The 20,511-nt window shown below is 38.6% G+C and overlaps 1 protein-coding gene across 1 annotated transcript in view; it reads right to left on the bottom strand.

Annotated features, from left to right (window-relative positions):
- Nucleotides 1-709: 709 nt before the first annotated feature.
- Nucleotides 710-20,511, bottom strand: part of LOC130681392 (uncharacterized) — a 42,255-nt gene continuing 22,453 nt past the window's right edge. Inside the window, 1 exon segment of the mRNA XM_057494456.1 lies at nt 710-1,045. Coding sequence (XP_057350439.1) covers nt 710-1,045 — 336 coding nt within the window.

Genomic DNA, 20,511 nt, shown 5'->3' on the forward strand with positions numbered 1-20,511 from the left:
TGTGTGTGCAGACTGATACGGGGTCATGGGCTGCAAGTGGGAATGTTTTTCTTCTTTCATAATAGAACATGATTGACCAGGTATGTGGTGTGACCTCCCTCTTAAAAAAAAATACTTGGCACCCCTAACGCCCTTGAACTAGGCTTCATTATTCCTATTCCAGGGGTTTGCTTTGTTTTATTAGTGAACACGTAGCTGTGGCAGTGGACAGGAGTAAATCCTTGACGGGTCCAGGAGAGCTGTGTGGGCGAGAGCCATTAGTTGAAAGTGGAATGTTCTCGATGAATTCTTACTCACAGAGACAGCCAACACTGGCCTGGACTTTAGGGTGCTTCAGGACAGCACCCTCAATCTATGGATGAGGGAAAGAAACTGAACTCTGAACGGCCAGCAGTGTGCCTCTAAATGCGGTCCTTCTCCCGCGTTCCCAAGTCAGTTAGTGAGGTCAGCATCTATCCCATTATTCAGCCGGAAACCTGGAAGTCCTCTCATTTCCATCCTCTTTCCCTAGGCATTCTCCAACTTCTCTTTTCTTCTACCGCTTTAATCCCCAACTTGTTCACTTCCCAGCTACCACTCTTAGTATCTGGTCTGTTGTAGCGTCACTTAGGCGGTCTGCTTGCAACAATCTGGTCACCTGGCATCCTATTCTCCATATTCCATGTTCCATTCTGGGCCTCCCCTGGTCCCCAGGTAAGGACATCAACTTCTACTCATCGATCCCACTCAACAAGTATGCCAGCAGAGGGATTTCTGGAGGCGGAGCTTTCTGACAGGACAGGGTCATCAGCGTGCTGCGTTCTCTGCTCATAACGGTCCAGTGCCAGTCCTTTCCTCCACCTTCTCTTCCTCCCCTATTCTTCCCTTTTGTGTCTTGATTCTCAGCTTCCAGAAGACCTGCCCTTGTGTACTCCACATTCCAGAGGGTTCTCTTCATTTCCCTCTTCCCGTAGCCTGAGGAGGTGGTGCTCTTCTCCCACAGATGCAAGACCGTTTTACCACCATGGAGACTCTTCACTAATTGTCCACGGTGCACTACGTGCAGCTGGTTGAAACCAGAACTTCCTGCTTAGTTCTGGCCTAAAAAATTTGAGTTGAGGATTATGTAACTTATTTTCTCTATTGGCACAAAATTTCTAAAGATCAGCCCACTAAACATACATTTTACAGTCTTAAATTCTATGCTTTATATAGACCCACTTAATTGTATCTATTCCTTAAGTAACTGCCATTCTCACTCTCCCCATATATGCCACCAAAATGTCTCTTTCCAATGGAAATATGATCATATTTTCACTTTACTTAAATTTTCTCGTTAGCATTTTAATCACCCAATGCTAAGGAACAAAATACTAAGAATGGCACCTAATACTTGTTCTCAGTCTGCCTGTGGCTTAACTTTCAGTGCTCATTTCTCACCAATCACCTGGACACAGCTTTCTTTTGGATATTTCCAATATTTATTACAGTGCATGGTACCTAAGAAATACTCAAAAAATTCTTATCTCTCTAAACCACTTGTGAATCTAATGAATTATATTCTCTTCTGCCTCTGCTTTTTTATTTTCTCTAATGGTCCTGCAGTTTCTCTTCTGCCTCATCCACTTGACTTTCTAGCTTCAGCTCCAGAGGACCTCCCCTGGAGAGCTTTCCACTCAGCGCCATGCCTTCCCCGACAGAGTACCCTTCCTCTTTATTTCCATAGCTCTACTGCAACATTTAGCTTGCCCTACAATTAAGTGTAGTAGCCTGTGTCCATTAGACTCTCAGAATATTTGCTGTGTTCATCATTATATCTCATGCCTAGCACTTTAACAGACACAGAATGAACATTTTTGGATGAGGTACATTTTTGTCATTTTTACCTACCATAGGATGAATGGGTAGAGTCTAGAAGACTTCAGATTGGTCATGCCGAGTATGAACTATTGTCCAGAAAGGATCCTCTCTCCCCTGCTACTCTGGGAAGACACTGCTAATGCTGTTTATGACATCTGCCTTGCCAAGCTGGGAAAAGTAAAAATTACTCTGCTGTGAGTCTGTGTGATTCCAGTTTTCATAGAGTTTCTATAAGAGAGGATGCTTTTGTGACTCAGTCTTGCATCTCTTTATATAACTTCAGGTCATGGACAGTGGCTCCACCATTACTAAATAATACTATTAAACAGACCTCTTTAGAGGATGTGCCCATGAAATAAACAGATAGATACACACACACACACACACACACACACACACACACACACATACATATATTTATCTTCTGGAGGCCATACTTCCATATGTGTGTATATGTATATATATAGATAGATATAAATGTATATATATATATCTATCATCTACCTACCTATCTTCCTATATTTAAATCTTTAAGAGACTATCCCAATTTAGATGTTCCTGACTAAAGAGAATGCACATTAGCAGGCTACCTAAATATTTATCACAGTAGAATTGTTTCTTAGAAACATGTCCAAAGATATTGGACAGTGGGTGCTTCTGTTGCCTTTCTCCTATATAACAAAGAAGATCATAGAATTTTAAAGTTAGAATTTTGTACATATAAAAGATTTATGCATTGTATTAAATTGCTTGCTAAAACTTTAATTGGACTTATGAGCACTACAAATCAGGTACGCAGCGTGGATTTTAAGCAACACCTCACGGAGCATCCAGGCTCACTGTTGCTTTGTTCTTGCCCCTCCCCATGCTTCTGTCCTCCATCTCAAGGGCCCCACTGGCCCTCCCATGTGGTACCAGCCTTGCTCTGAACCCACATCTATTTTTCTCAGAGGCAGTTCCATGAATCTGGAAACCAGCTTTTCAAAGAGGTGGTTCTAATAAATGAGTTGGCTCAAATAAAATCATCTTTTTGAGGGTGTATGACTGGTTTTTTATCAGTTTTATGAGCCTTTTTGATGGACTGTTACTTTGTTGTTTTCCCCCTGGTATTTTCCATGGGACTTCTATGATTTGTTTGAAGACTTATTTAAAAACTTGTTTATTCATCACAACAGAACATTGATGTTTGTAAATTATCTCACCATAGTTGATGTTTTATAGAACTATGGTTAGATCTGCTTATTTTTAGATAAAGATGTCTTTAAACATTTTGTGTTGAATAGAGGCTCCTGCTTGCTCACCTCGATGTTTTTTTCCTTCCTGGCTGGATTGAAATGACTATTGAGTATTTTTTCCATAGCCTGGAGACTGGCCATCCATCTTTCATTCCTCAGTACAAATATTTACCTGTCCCACAGGAAGCTGAGATGGTTGTCTTGAGCATACAAATTACCGAAGAGGTTTCTGGCTAACTTTTCCTTAGAAAGCATGACTATGATTAATACGAAATTGTGCTCTAACACTATTTTCTCTGCTGAGGGAAAGGCAGTGACTGTCCTTGCTCATTGTGAAATAGATGTGGCCGGAAGTGCAGTTGTAGCCTGTCATGAAGCATTTGGCATCTCTGCTAAAGTGGTGAAATGATGATACTGGCAAAACCATCTGGGTGTGCATCAGGTATGCTGGTGCCAGACAGACGCTCAGCTGTGGCTTGTGGTGTCATAATGGCCACACTTCAAGCCCTCATGTGAAGGGCCCAGGTGGGACCACCGGCCAATTTTTGCCATGTCAAAAGACCAACCAATACTATGGAAGCAGATTTTGTCTCCTTTAACTGCAGCTATGTTTATGTGATTTTATTTCTGCCTCTTTTTCATGTTTCATAGAACATTATTTCACCCAACATATTAAAAATCACCTATGTTAGAGGGTAAAAAAGGAAGGAATAGGTGATAGATCACATTACCCATTTTTCTGCAATTCAAATGTAAAAACCTCAATGATGTGGACATAGACAACATAATTTTACCCTTAATGAAGAGCCAAAATATGCTTTTATTTTGAATTTCCAATGTAAGCAAAGATGGTTTTACATTTCCTTGTGTTTTAATTTTTCCCTGGCCTACAGGGTAATACACATGGTCATATTATCTGGCTCTTAGTGTTTGTAGCAAGTCTAAAAAGTGTAAAAGGGCCTTAGCTTAGCTTTCCAAGCAATGGCATTAGTTTAATTCCAATGGTGCACTTCAAAATTTTAACTAAATATTCAAGTTTGAATTCTCTGCTCAAGCTTCATTAGGAGTGATTAGCTAACACAAATGCATCTCTGATTTATGCATGTCTAAAAATGATTCTGAAAAGCTGCCTTGTGCAGGGTTGATTGTTATTATGTACACTCTCGTCCTTCTAGACCATCTTCTTCAAACACTCTGATCAAGTAGGCCACCTTTGGGACATGACACCAGCAGACGGCTTGTACTCTGCAAATTAACTTTATAGATGCAGTGCTACAAATTGAGAAGACTGATATTTTTGTGATAATGAGAGGTTGGGACTAAAATTATGGAAAAACAAATTGATACCAGGAGGAAGTTTTTTTAAAAAAAAGCTACTGTAAATTTCTAAATGAATTTCTGACATTTTGAAATGTTTTGACAGTCCTTCCTTTGTATAAAGCTTTATGTACAGCAGCCTCATTGACTTGTTTCTGTTTAGTCTGGTTTTTATGTGATCATTTTTACCTCTGTTGAATTGGTGAAAAATAATGTAATGCTTTTTTTCGAGGCTCTAGCTGGCACAAGGAAACTCTGAAGCCAGCCAGGGATTTTTCTATGGCCTAATTTGTGTATTGCAATGAGCATAAAATTTGCATCTAGTTTTATTTTTCAGCCTCTGTACTGGTATTTGTGTAATGCAAAATTAAATGTTGCAGAGCGTTAATTAACCAAGGAGAACCATAATCATCAACAGAATCTATGTAGTAGACCTGTGAAATTCATAGACACTCAGAATATGAGGTAAATAGCCATCGTTTGAAATGATATTGCTGAGTTTGGGCTCCAACCAAATGACACAGGTGAGCAGCAGAAACCTGTGCTGCAGGAGACATTTTTCCATACTCCAGGGAGTTATAAGGGTTCTTCTTTCTCACTTCAAAAGATTGACCAAAAAAAAAACAGTGTCAGGGAAATGATTGAATTTAACGTTAATATTTTCTGGGCAGCCTAGAAATTAATATGGTACAATACATAATGTGATTTTTTAATGTCATTACAGTGTGCTTTTAAAACATGGGTTTTAAGAAGATTGTTTTACTTCATTGAGGTGTCTTAATTTTATTTGATTAACCAACCATTCTAATTCTATCAGGAATCAGAAAAGGAGTCTCTCATCTTGACATAATACCATTTTCTAATGCACAGTAAAGGGAATTATTAGATTATTTGGGGTAATATGGTTGACCCTGAGGCCTCAGAGAAGTTCTTTTCTAACTGGCTCTTAATTCTCCCTTCAGCATCAGAAATACTTACAGTGGGATGAGACATACTCCGATATTTTTTTCCCAGGGGGATTGGAGAATCCATAGCAACTTGCTACCCTGCTACCTGGGAGGACAGTCTTCACCTCCCAGTAATAAGATTTCACTCCTACGGGGATGGGATTTTACTTGTGTGCTAACAAGGTAGCATGCGGCAGCTTCGTGGACGCTGGCAGAAGACATGAGGCCTTTTCTTGGACACAAAGGACCTTATTATTCATGGCTTGACAGATGGCTTGTTTCCTGGTTGCTTTGGCTGCCCTTCTTGCCTCCTCTGTACCCCCCAGGTCCCATGGCAGGATGAGGAGCAGCTCAGGCAGCTGCTGTGCACGCAGTGGGTGTTCAGTGCTGTTGTACGCTGAGTAGAGGGCACCCAATATTATATAATGGGCTGTGTATAAACCTGGCCAATGTTTTCCCTGGAGGGAGACACTATCTTTACCTTCTAGGGCTATTTGCCATATAGACACTCTTGGAACAAAAGCTGATACAAGATGTGCTGAAACACCTTGGAGAGTTGTCTCTGAACACTGCCAAGTGAAAATGACTGAACCCTGTTTCAATCCTTCTCTGCAAATAGTGTATCTGTGGGGTTCTTTCAGTAGCAGGTAGAGGTAGGAGAAAACTGGTTCTTGAACAGTGTTTTTATTACAGCCACACATCGTCTCATTGGCCACTGGTTACTCTGTCTTTTGGAGGCCTCAGAAGTCATCACACACCTGGAAATCAGTAACAGGAAACTAGGATTTCATCCTGGCTCCCCGTTGGTGGCTGTAGTTGAGTCAACCTTGATTGAAACATTGATAAAGAAGAGTATCTTAAGTGTAACTACCCTTCTCGTTCTGGGTCTTCTCTCCTTGATCTTCCTTTCCTTATCTTGCCCTGTTGGGTATTTTTGGGTGGAACTGTATAAGATCCTTGAGAGAAGTTGATAGAAAAGGGGAAGAATCTCTTCCTCCAATCCCCACTCCCTGACGCCGAGCTAGATCACCCTTGGCCTTTCGAGCCCAGGGATCCCCTGCCTCAGCAGTGTTAGATCTTTGGCCAGAAGATGCTGTCAAGGATTGAATGTGTTACCCTATATCCTTTCATGGCACCTGTGGGTCAAGGGTCTGGAGATTAGGGCCTGTGTTAGGGACTAAATGTGCCTGGGCTCATGGCCATAAAGAAAATCATAGTAGGGTCTATGGTGATGCAGGGTGGAAATGTCCACCAACCACAAGGGCCTGAGATGTGAGGCCTTTGCCTTTTTAAAGTGGGTATGAGAGCTACTGTATATAATAGCAGACACTGATTTGGGGAGTAGTTTAATGGAAAGTATAGTACTATGAAAATTTGATTTTGCTGTATAAACCTAACATTAATTTTAGTCATTTATGTGAATGACTTAGCATTTATCCCTAATTACCATGCAGCACAATGATTATTCATAATACTAAATATGTGTCAGATCAATGTTTTTAAGTTGCATTAATTATAGCACTAAAAGCTGTTCGTGTATGATGCTCATCTTCATTTGATGGGCATCTGCTAAAGTAGAAAGGGCTTTCTTCTTACCACTTAAGATATTTAGGTTTTTTAAATGAATGTAGAGGCTCATTTGTATTAGAAGAGATAAGTCTGCAGCCAGTTCAACTGTGGGTTACTATGGACAGTTAGACCCTCATCTCTTGAGGACAGTGGTTAGGAATAGCAGGGGCACTGATATTTTAAGACATTGAGTCTAGTAGCTAGTTATCTAGTTCTCCTCTTGTTTTATATCCATTACCTCTGTTATTACCAAGGAATGATATTACTGACCCCTAAAAAATATGATTGCCTGTATGCCAGCCAAGTAGGGGAGTATACAATATTCTTGATACGCTGAAATAGGCGGAAGGAATTAACTGTGTGCGGGAAGATCAGTGATGTAAAGTCTTCCTTCTGCTTTCTGGATGATGACAGCTTTCTCCTCTACGTTTTTTTCTCTCAGTCTGACTACTAATTTTACCAGGGCATATTAACCAAGTCCACTTTGCTTTAGAAAGCAGATTCATTTGGGATGATGTTAGAATTAAGTGAAACAAAACAAGCCATCTTAACAGGGTGGGGGATCCACAGTGAGTATTAGCTCCACAGAATGATGAGTTGTAGTTTTCATAACTACAAGTGGATGATGGAACATTAGTCTATCAAACATATATGGAGTTGCTACTGTGTAGGCAACACATTTGTGTCCCTAGCCCTTGATAGATGAAGGAAGTTCAAAAGAAATAAGATGCTTGTAAGGCTTGAACTTGAATAACTGGCTACTTTTAATATGTTTGGCATAGTTTTAAAGTATAGTTGTAGTGATTATATAATTTAGAACTCTGTCTTTATTGTAAACCAATGTTTACTATTTATCCACGGTCAAGTTATCTCCTGGATTTTAGGTCAGTTTCAAACTGTCTAATGCTGGATTTATCATGGAAACAGAAAGCCTGTACTTCTGCAAAACAGAAGTTACCAAGGCCAGTGGAATTACTGTAAAAAAATATAGAAAAAAATATTTTTTAAATAACCTAAGCCTCTTGAGTTAAATACAGTCTCTGAGGTGTTCCTGGCATAGTAATGAAGCTGTTATCTTTTGTGGAAGAATCAGCTTCTCTGAATGCTTTTTATTATGTGTGTGTTTAGTTGAATTCTGCAACTTCAATGAAATTATAAAAACTTGGCTTTTCTAGGTAAATTTTTGAAAGAACAAATTTATTTTCTTATTATCTGGGTGTGGAGAAATGAATACACTCAGTGTACCATGTATGAAGTGACTGTATAATCAGTGTTTTGATCTTCTTGCTATAATTACTGCTGTGTAAAACTGAAGAAGACTAGATTGATCTAGCTGTATAATCAGCATTTTGCCCCTTTGTTATAAATCATCTCTGCTGCGTAAAACTGAAGACAAGAAGATTAATCAGAACATGAATTATCCACTTGTAATCCATTTTCAGATGAAACAAAGTGGCCCACCATATCCAGATTCGAATGTCCAGCCACCCTCCACCCTAATTACATAAATTACTGATGTGTAAATGCATTTCTTAAGTGATATATGTAAGCGCATTTTTCTTAGTGATGACTTATACAATATTTAATTTTATTTATGTATTCTGTAAATATCTATTATACATGTCTTTTACTTTGTCAGTTCCAATAGTCTTAGATTTTAAGTTCCTAGAGGACAGTTCCACCTGTGTCTAATTTATTTTAAAGCCATCTGTGACTTATATAACTAAGGTCTTTGTAAAAGCCTTGACCCCCCACCCCCTCAGTGATGGTGGTAGTTGAACTGAGGTTTTCTTTGTCAAATTTGCTTTTTCTTGTAACTTCATTTATATGAAATTATAACACTTTACTTTATATTTAGAAATAAATTTTTTGGCATAAGTCATGGATTTTACTGTGCAGTCCTGATTTTTAATATTTTTTTTCAATCTCAGATTCAGTATTTGGTTACTGTCTAGAGTTTTTCTTCAGAAAAACTATGTATGTAGTCATCGTATATAAAATAATAATTGCATATTTATGAAGTAAACTTATCTTGTTAAATTATTACCATAGCAATCCTCAATATATGCAAATAACTTTTAAACTCTAGAATTTCTAATCCTAATATTTTAATAAAGTACCAAAAGAGCAGACAAAAAATGTTGACATATGTGTAACTTCAAATTCTGTCAGTTACGTAGTTGTTGATTATAATTAGTTTAACGATCCTGGTTAGAATCCTTCCTTTTTTTGTCCTTGCCCTGAAGTGTATTTCAGGGGTCAGACATTTATTTATCCTTTTAATGGAAAATTTTTGTCATTCGAATGTGGCCACATTGACATTTATCTTTAAACACTTGGTGGAAACACTTAGCTTCAACTGCAAAAAATACTTAACATCGCAAGCTTCATAATCCCAAGATGGGCCTCTTTGAAAGAATCTCAAACCTCAAACAATATAAAGTGATTTCCCTTAACTTGCAACTACTGGCAGCTCAGGTGGTAGAAAGAGAAAACAGTTATTTGCTTGGCGACGACATGGCACTTACATAAATGTGATGTACAAAGTAAACACATAAATAGTATTTCAGAGACAGAGAATCATCTGAGTCCCTGTTGATTATCGTATAGGTGCTAGACATTTTAATGGAATTGCTTTTTAATTACCAAACTCTCTTTGATAGCCATGAAAAAAAATAGGATTGGACAGTATTGATTCCAAGCACTTCTGTTCCTCTTTAGGGATATTCTGAGCTGGCAAAACACACACAGATGGGCAGACAAGACTGCTTAGTTTGCCCTCTGCTGAATTTGATCAATAGGAACCTATTTCTGTATCAAGGAGAAGTGGCTCTGTTAATTCAGGTTTGGAAATCTCATCATTAGGCACTCTTGTGTAAGAAGATTTCATATATTTTAGTGAAGATATAAATTGTGTGTAGGCATTTTCAGAGTAAAATTTGTTTTTCTTTAACTGCCTTTTTTTTTTTAACATGTCAAGTACTTCTTGGAGGTTTTTTCCGCCCCCTTGAATAAGAATGCTAAGAGGGTCTTAGCTAGTGGATAATACTCCTGTTCCACATTATTCTGCTAGGGAACTGTTTTTCTTGCAGTGTTGCACATAGTTTTAGGAACTGGTGGAAAATAGAATGAAAACAAAGAGAACTATTTTGGCTGATAGCACAGTAGTGTTGTTTTCTTTTGTCAGTATCCAGATTAACATAGCTTCTTTTTTGCCTTCTGTGTTCTCCTACTGTGATCTTACTTTTATTCATTCAGAAAACATTTACTGAGCCTTACTATACTCAAGGGTAACTGGTTGATATCTTGGAATCAAGAATACACTACATATTAGAAATGCCAAATTATATTTTTCTATTTTAAGCATTTCTGTATATAATCACACTTGTAGTAGCAAAATTGTATGAGGTATATAGATTGGCTGTGTGATATGTGATTTATGATACTTCCATCTTATGACAAAATACCCAAGAAGATCTTCTTTGATCTTTTCTGCTCAGTCCTTCTAATGGAGCCATTTCCCTGAGTGCAAAAATAAAGTTCAGACTCACTCTAAGGAGTAGGAAGTAATCGAGAAGGGTACAAAGCCTTGGCGAGCAGCTGCATTTCTGTCTCAAGGTGCTCTGGCTCTGATTTGACTTTCTTTTAACAGTTGGAATAGGTTCTAAGAGACTGCTCTGCCCAATTTGTTACATTTGTCAGGTTTTCAAGAAAAAAGAAAAAAAAAAGAATGATCTTTGAGTTGTAGTTTGAGATTTGGAATTCCCAGATCATATTTCCAGTTCCTGCTATATGTATTCTGAGGGAGTTGGAACATCATTAAAACCATCAGGGAAGTGGAGATTGCAGGAGACACTGATAAAAATGAAGAGGTTTGTAAGGAAGAGGTGATGTGAAAATGGGGAGTGCATTCACAGTTTGTAATTGGTCTTGACAGGAGAGATACTGGAACATGGTTGTAGGCACTCTTCTGAAATTATAATTCATGCTCATTTGATTTTTATTAATTTTATCATAGATAAGGAAGAAACAGATAGATTTCTATCCAACTAAGGAAGAAAAAATATTTGTTTTCTTCTTCTGAACCCCCAAACCATGAATGACCTCAAAGAAAAAGGATGTTAGATCATCATTGAATGGCTTATAATGAAGATTATCTTGGTCACTGAATTGGAAAAGTCCAACAAACTATGAAAGGCATACTCATTTCAGGGTAGAGTATAAAGCAATAAGGGGAAATACTGAAGATGTCGGAAAATACAGGTACAACTCTAAGTAGGTCAGTTTATATTCCTAATGTCAGAACGAGGCATGAAGTTTTGGAATGAAGCTGGATTCCAGTATTTCTATTGTTGTAGTGTTGCAGTGTATCCACTCCTACATAATCACTGGGATAAAGGGGTGATTTTGATTTTCTTGTTTTTGATAATTCTTGGTAAGATTCACAGTATGTTCCTCTCCCAGCTTTAAGCATATGAATGACTCTAACTCCTTCCTGAAAATAATGCCCTCTAAGCCACAAAGGGATTGATCAGTGTTCACATTTGTTTTTGGAACTTAAAAATGATAAATTGAATAATGGCATAATTAAGATCTGCCTTAATTAACTGGCTATGGCATGTGCATATATTTTTAAACCACCTTTTAAAATTCAGTGTTTGAAAGTTGCAGGAGTGATTTGAAGTTTGACCTGAGAAACATTTTGAAAGGTTATTTGCTTGATTCTCTTTGTAACTGTAATGATGATTAATGAGCAAATTGGTTTGCTTTAAAGACTTTTGAATAGCTAAATTCACAATATCACAATTATCAACAGCAAGAGTTCCATTAGATTATTTTACTTGGAGCTCAAGATGTAGTGAGATATTACACATGACAAAACCGCCAAAAGGTAGTTTCTGTGAAAGGGCATAGTTTTCCTCAGGACTGAAGCATTCCTCCATGTGTTTTTAGCTCAGCCACTGAAACACTAGTAGTCCATGGGATCAGAAAGCCAAACCAACAATGGATGGAGAAGTCTGCCTTCAGACTACTAGACATTTACTGGGGATTTGAGCAAATTAAAGGAGTTTAACTGAGAAGGCTTGGGATTCTACAAGTCATTTAAGTTATTTAAGTTGTTGATGGTTTTATACATAGGCAAGAAATTTCTTATAATTTAGTAACTAAGCTTCATCTTAGAATGCTTTCCTTCTCAGGGATCATATATTTTCTGTAAGATTCCATAATGTTTTATAAAGATAGATAGATAGATAGATAGATAGATAGATAGATAGATAGATAGATAGATAGATGATAGATAAATATAGATAGATAGATAGATAGATAGATAGATAGATAGATAGATAGATAGATAGATAGATAGATGATAGATAGATAGATAGATAGATAGATAGATAGATAGATAGATAGATAGATAGTTGGTTTGTTAGGAAACATGTTGCTTTTTGCAGGATCACTCAGCCAGGGGCCTGCTCTATAGATGCTTTAAGACTAGATGTTGTCAGTCATTTGAAAATACATTTGTTTTCTTTAGAGGAATACATGCACAAGGGTATTGATCTTCTTATATCTCTACATTTAGTAGTAAACTGTGGGAAGCCATTACTTAACTTAACAGTGGCTCTAAGAATTAGACAGCTCTTATGACTCTAAATTCTATTTGCAGGTAGGTTTTGGTTAAGGAACTAGATCTGGCAGCATGCCTGCTCGGCATGGGCCCACTTTCAATGGTGAGGTCAGAGCATCTTGTCAATAAGTGTAACTTATGTTCAAATAATGCATGCAAGCCAGACAGCTACTGCCAAAAACAAGCTGCCTGGGGGCAGAAATGAAAAAAGCATCATATGTACTATTGAACAGCTCACTGTAGGCTTTTAATTATCTGAGATTTACATAAGCAACTCTACAAAATTGGAGATACATCCAATTAAATGACAGTAAATTTACTCTGCTACAGAATTCAATAATTTACATCTTGGTTCCCCTGCATTGCATTAATTACCTATTTGGTAGCAGATGAAAAAGCATCTGGATAAAATTTAACCTACATACATTTAAATTAACTGGAGTGATTGATTTATCTGTATGTTCACTCATTTATTTAGTATATTTATGTGCTAGACATTGGGGATAGGAAGACATATAAACAGCTTCATATCTTTCAAAAGCTGACAGTTCGGTAGAGGTGATAAACATACAAGTAAAAATGATGATGTATTGTAATAAGGATGACAACAAAATATGCTTAACATAGTTATAACGTTCCTTTGTTTAATAACTAATACCTGAGCCTCTACCGTCTGCCAGAGTAGGCATGGCAGGTGGACTTGGATAGACATGAGGTCTCCGAATCAAGGGCTGGTGGAATGTTATCAGAGGAACATAGCCATGGGGATGTTCATTTCTTACAGTATAAGAGACCACCTGATTTAAATAATCACAGGCTGGTGAAAAAATATTTTGAAATCTTTTAAAATGCATTGCTGAGCTAACACAAAAGGAAAAAATCTGGAGAAACCAAACTGAAGCAAAAGCTGGAATTCTGTGAGGTGGATGAGCCCCAAAGCTGGCCTTCACCCTGAGGGTTTCTGCAAAATCCATGAGACCTTGGACTTTCACTCAGGGAGTGGGTGACGCCTGTGTTACATGAACTCTTTCAGAGAAGGAAGAGGAAGCAATCCCAAACAGATGAGACGAGGCAAGTACAACCTTGATACAGAAACCCATCAAGGAAGCAAGCGGATTGGAAGAAACAAATGTTATAGGCTACTCTCCTCTTGAATATAGATGCAAATACATGAGTTGCAGCACAGGAAATCCAGACACATCTAGAATTTTAGTATATAATGTGCAGTTTCTTTTAATATTAGAAAATTGATTAATGTAATATATCGCACAAAACATATTAAAGATTTTTTTTAAACTCCCTATGGATTAAGGAAAATAAATTTGGTAAACTTCAGCACCTATTTATAAACTAAAAATAATAATTCTTGGAAAACTTGGAAAATAATGGAATTTCATATCTGCAAAGATGCAAATAATGAAGACGCAAAAATAAAAAACCATTAAGAATTTACTTTGACCATATTAAACATATTCTTTATCAAAAGATACTGTAAACAGTGAAAAGACAAGCCAGAAACTAGTATCCAGAGAACATAAAAGACTACCTCAAATAAGTAAGAAAAAGATAATCCAATACAAAAATAGAGGGAAAAAAGAGAAAATTAAGACTCACTCACAAACATGACAGGATGTGAAATAACATTATAACTCAGGGAAATAAAAATTAAGAACACAATGAGATAGAATTACCTACCCACCAAAGCTCTCAAACTAAAGTGTTGTGATAGCAGTGTAAAACCTTATCCATTTTTGGCACTGCTTAGTAACTTTAAACACACACACTCCCATAATTCTAAATACCATCTTAAAATATACATCCTGGAAAAATGCTTGCACACTATTATACAAAAACATTCACAGCTTCACAGTTTGTAATAGCTACTCTTGAGTGACGAGAGTAGAACATATAAATAAGTAGTTATATATTTTTGTCATAGAAGGAGAAGAACCAGTTTCCTGGACCTAACTATGTAGTTAAGATGTTGTCTAAATAGAATTTGATCAGCTACTGGAAGGTAGCAGGGAACCTACCTCATGGAAGGTAGAGTAATGCAAAGTGAGTGGACCAGAGTGATTTCTAGTTTTAATCTTCTCAATTACGTCAATAGTGCTGCCTTTGACCATGACATTTTATTCAGATCATTGGTAAATTTAAGTTTTAAAGTCAGATTGCCGGAGAAGTGCTTCTTATCTCTCCTGATCACTTGAAAATGTTCTAATAAAAGCCAGTTATTAACAGAATCCACAGTAAATATACTATGATATTGGCAAGACACTTTACACACGCACGCACATGCACGCGCAAACACACACACACACACACACACACACACACAGAAACTCAAAGAGCTGACAAAAAAAATACTCCAATGCAGTAGCTTCCTTTGTTTCAATTACTTCACACTGATGTGTACATTTTTACTTTGTTCTTTCTTCCATTTGGGAGACAAGCTTACTGGACTCAGAGTGAAACTGGTGTTTTCCGAGTTTTTGTATTTAAAAAAATTTTTTTCTCCCTCAGTATCATGCCCTGCTTTTCACTTTGGGTGGAGAAAGGGGCACCATCTGGTTAGACATTAGGTGGTTTGTTTACAAACAGAAGAGTTTGTCTATGTGGTTGTACCTACCAACTGTTCTTCTTTCTTTGAGCCCACCATGCCTGCCTGAATTCAACATATCACACACAGATCTCATCCCTGTTATTCTATTTTTTACTTTCTTTTCTTGGTATCATTAATATGCAATTACATGTGTGACATTGTGGTTACTAGATTGCCCCCATTATCAAGTCCCCACCGCATACCCCAGCACAGTCACTTTCCACCAGCGTAGTAAGATGCTATAGAGTCACTACTTGCCTTCTCTGTGCAATACTCCTTTCCCTGTGCTGCACCTACATTATGTGTGCTAATTGTAATGCCCCTTACTCCCCTTATCCCTCCCTTCCCACCCATCCTCCCCAGACCCTTTCCCTTTGGTAACTGTTAGTCCATTCTTGGGTTCTGTGAGTCTGCTGCTGTTTTGTTCCTTTAATTTTTGCTTTGTTCTTATGCTTCACAGATGAGGGAAATTATTTGGTATGTATCTTTCTCCGCCTGGCTTATTTCACTGAGGATAATACCCTCTAGCTCCATCCATGTTGTTGCAAATGGTAGGATTTGTTTTCTTCTTATGGCTGAATAATATTCCATTGTGTATATGTACCACATCTTCTTTATCCATTCATCTATTGATGGACACTTAGATTGCTTCCATATCTTGACTATTGTAAATAGTGCTGTGATAAACATAGGGGTGCATGTGACTTTTTTAATCTGAGAAGTTGTTTACTTTGGGTAAATTCCTAGGAGTGGGATTCCCAGGACAAATGGTATTCCTATTTTTTAGTTTTTTGAGGAACCTCCATACTGCTTTCCACAATGGTTGGACTAGTTTATATTCCCACCAGCAGTGTAGGAGGGTTCCCCTTTCTCCGTATCCTCCAGCATTTCTTGTTCCTAGTCTTTTCTATGTTAACCATCCAAACTGGTGTGAGGTGGTATCTCATTGTGGTTTTAATTTGCATTTCCCTGATAATTAGCCATGTGGAGCATTTTTTCATGTGCCTGTTGGCCATTTGAATTTCTTCTTTGGAGAAGTATCTGTTCATGTCCTCTGCCCATTTTTCAATAGAGTTATTTGCTTTTTTGGGTGTTGAGGCAAGTGAGTTCTTTATATATTTTGGATGTTAACCCCTTGTCAGATATGTCATTTACAAATATATTCTCCCATACTGTGGGATGCCTTTTTGTTCTGCTGTTGGTGTCCTTTGCTGTACAGAAGCTTTTTAGCATGATGTAGTCCCATTTGTTCATTTTTGCTTTTGATTCCCTTGCCCGAGGAGATGCATTCAGGAAAAAGTTGCTCATGTTTGTACTCAGGAGATATTTGCCTGTATTTTCTTCAAAGAGTTTTATGGTTTTATGACTTACATTCAGGTCTTTGATCCATTTCAAGTTTACTTTTGTATATGGTGTTAGACAGTGATCCAGTTTCATTCTCTTACATGTAGCTGTCCAGTTTTGCCAACGCCAGCTGTTGAAGAGGCTGTCATTTCCTAATTGTATATCCAGGACTCCTTTATTGTATATTAATTGACCATATATGCTTGAGTTTATGTCCAGGCTCTCCAGTCTGCTCCATTGGTCTATGGGTCTGTTATTGTGCCAGTACCAAATTGTCTTGATTACTGTGGCTTTGTAGTATAGCCTGAAGTTGGGGAGCATAATCCCTCCAACTTTATTCTTCCTTCTCAGGATTGCTTTGGCTATTTGGGGTCTTTTGTGGTTCCATGTGAATTTTAGAACTATTTGCTTTAGGTCATTGAAGAATGCTGTTGGTATTTTGATAGCGATTGCATTGAATCTGTAGATTGCTTTAGGCAGGATGGCCATTTTGACAATATTAATTCTTCCTACCCAAGAGCACAGGATGTGTTTCCACTTATTGGTATCTTCCTTAATTTCTCTCATGAGTGTCTTGTAGTTTTCAGGGTATAGGTCTTTCACTTCCTTGGTTAGGTTTATTCCTAGGTATTTTATTCTTTTTGATGCCATTGTGAATGAAATTGTTTTCCTGATTTCTCTTTCTGCTAGTTCATTGTTAGTGTATAGGAATGCAACAGATTTCTGTGTATTAATTTGGTATCCTGCAACTTTGCTGAATTCAGATATTAGTTCTGGTAGTTCTGGAGTGGATTCTTTAGTGATTTTTAGGTACAGTATTATGTCATCTGCTAACAGTGACAATTTGACTTCCTCCTTGTCAATCTGGATGCCTTTTATTTCTTTGTGTTGTCTGATTGCTGTGGCTAGGACCTCCAGTACTATGTTGAATAAAAGCAGGGAGAGTGGGCATCCCTGTCTGGTTCCTGATCTTAGAGGAAAAGCTTTCATCTTCTCACTGTTAAGTATGATGTTGGCTGTGGGTTTGTCATATATGACCCTTATTCTGTTGAGGTACTTGCCCTCTACACCCATTTCATTGAGAGTTTTTATCATGAATGAATGTTGAATTTTGTCAAATGGTTTCTCAGCATCTATGGAGATGATCATGTAGTTTTTGTCCTCTTTTTTGTTGATGTAGTGGATGATGTTGATGGATTTTTGAATGTTGTACTATCCTTGCATCCCTGGGATGAATCCCACTCGATCATGTTGTATGATCCTCTTGATGTATTTTTGAATTCAGTTTGCTAATATTTTGTTGAGTATTTTTGCATCTACGTTTTAAATGATAATCTTGCTGGTACAGTATTCTTGGTTTGCAGCCCTTCTGTTTCATTGCATTAAATATATCATATATCATGCCATTCTCTTCTGGCCTGTAAGGTTTCTGCTGAGAAGTGTGATGATAGCCTGATGGGTTTTCCTTTGTAGGTGATCTTTTCCTCTCTCTAGCTGCTTTTAATACCCTGTCCTTGTCTTTGATCTTTGGCATTTTAAATATTATATGTCTTGGTATTGTTCTCCTTGAGTTCCTTGTGTTGAGAGATCTGTGGACTTCCATGTTCTGAGAGACTATTTCCTTCCCCAGCTTGGGGAAGTTTTCAGCAATTATTTCTTCAAAGACTCTTTCTATCCCTTTTTCTTTCTCTTCTTCTTTTGGTACCACTATAATGTGAATATATATATTGTTTCATTTGGATTGGTCACACAGTTCTCTTAATATTCTTTCATTCTTAGAGATCCTTTTTTCTCTCTCTGCCTCAGCTTCTCTGTATTCCTGTTCTCTGATTTCTATTCCATTAACAGTCTCTTCCACCTCATCCAGTCTGCTCTTAAATCCCTCCATTGCTCATTTCATTTCTGTTTTCTCCTTCCTGAATTCATCCCTTAGCTCTTCAACATTTGTCTGTAACTCCATCAGCATGCTTATGACTTTTATTTTTAATTCTTTTTCAGGAAGGCTGGTGATTTCAGTATCACCAAGCCCTCTCTCTAGTGTTTGAGGGATTTTGGATTGAACAAGTTTCTTTTGCCTTTTCATGGCAATGGGAATAGCCACCAGCGAGTGGTGTGTGTGTCAGCTGGGAGAACAAAGTCCCTTCCTGCTTGCCAGCCACCTTGCCTGTCTCCACTGTCTGTGCCAGTTAACTGTACACAGGAAGCAGCCTCTGGATTAATCCCCTAAGCTGCCATGGGTGGGGTGGGGCGGTCCTCAGGATGGCCTAGAGCAATGGTGGGGGTCCCAGGCCAGCAACACATGTTCTGCCACAAGAGCAAAGCCCCTTCATGCCTCCCTGTCTCTGCACCCATCTCTGCTGTCTGTGCCCATCAACTGCATGCAGGGAGCACCCTCTGGGTTAATCCCCTAGCTGCTGTGGGTGGGGGGCAGCCCTAGGGATGGCCTAGGCACTGGCAGGGGTTGCAGGTGAGTGGTGCCTGTTCTGCCACAAGAACAAAGCCCCTTTGTGCCTCCTGGTCTCTGCACCTGTGTCCTCTCTCTGTACCAGTCAACCGCATGCAGGTAGCAGCCCTTGGTTCTTGGCCAGTTTGCCACATGCAGGGAGAAGCCTCTGTGTTAAGCTGTGTGGTTGCTGCAGTCAGGGCTGCTCTCCCGCTGGTCTGCAGCGATGGCAGGGACAGCCAGTTTACTTGCAGGTGCCAGCAGGGAGGAAGGAACGGCAGGCTGCTTATTGCTATGAAGGGTCTCAGAGCTGTGTTGCTAACCAGGGGGTTAGGGTGCCTGAAGGTCCTTAAAGTTCTGAGCCTGCTTAGCTGAGTGTGCCAGGACGATTTTGTCCACCTGTTAAAGCCTTGTCCCTTTAAGACTTTTAAAGCACCTGCTTTTCTTTTGTCCCAGGGCAACTGGCTGCGGGAACCTGTTTGCCATCTTAGTCTCAGATTTTGCTTTTCTGCTCCTCTAATATCCAAAGCACCATGCAATGTGTGTCTGTGCTCCTGGGGCAGACTACTAGGGCTGGTTATTTAGCAGTCCTGTGCTTCCACTCCCTCCCCACTCTGATTCTTTTCCTCCTGCTGGTGAGCACTCCCAGGGTCGGGGGAGTGCTTGGGTCCCACCGGGTCCTGGCTTTATATCTTATCCTTTTCTGTGAGATGTTGGGTTCTTGCAGATGTTGCCTGGCTGGTGTACTGTATCTTCTGGTCACTCTTTTAGGAATAGTTGTATTTGCTCTATTTTCAAAATATATATGGTTTTGGGAGGAGACTCCCACCACCCTACTCACGCTGCCATCTTTTCCTCTCCCTCTCATCCTTATTATTTATATGTTTCAGAACGTGATTATACTTTCCAGTTCTCTTTGTATTCCTTTGACTTAAAGGGAAAGATACCTCTCAAGCACTGCCACTTGATATGATGTGAAAGACAAAAACTGCAGGACCATTTGCAGGAATGACATATTAGCAGTTGGCACCATTCTCGGCTTAAATGTGTCCTCAGTTCCATTTCTCTAATTAGTCTCATAGGAAAAGAGAAGCAAGATTATGCTACAAAATGGGATATTTTTGGAATTCTCATTATTCTTCTATAATTGTGCCCCTGGCCATTTTTTTTTTTTTTTGTCTTTACCTTGGTAGAGTTTCTAACAAAAACCAGAGGCTAGACTGGTTTAATTTATTGAGCTGCTACCATATACAAGGCATTGTTCAGTCTACACAAATATATAGGACCTGCATATATTCCTTCCTCAAGGAATCTATAACTTAAAAGGGCCAAACAGTGATGTTAATAATAATAATTATTGTGAGTAATGTTGTGATCAACATGGGAGGGACAGATATCTCTTCGAGGTATCAATTCCATTTCCTTTGACTATATGCCCAGGAGTGAGACTGCTGGATCGTTTGGTAATCCTATTTTTAATTTTTGAAGAACCCCCATACTGTTTTCCACAAAAGCTACACCAATTCACACTCCCACCAAGAGTATACAGAAGCCCCTTTCTTGGCCTCCTCACCAAAGCAAGCTTT

Source organism: Manis pentadactyla, chromosome 17 (genome assembly GCF_030020395.1).
Source record: "Manis pentadactyla isolate mManPen7 chromosome 17, mManPen7.hap1, whole genome shotgun sequence".
In the NCBI taxonomy this organism is placed as follows: domain Eukaryota; kingdom Metazoa; phylum Chordata; class Mammalia; order Pholidota; family Manidae; genus Manis; species Manis pentadactyla.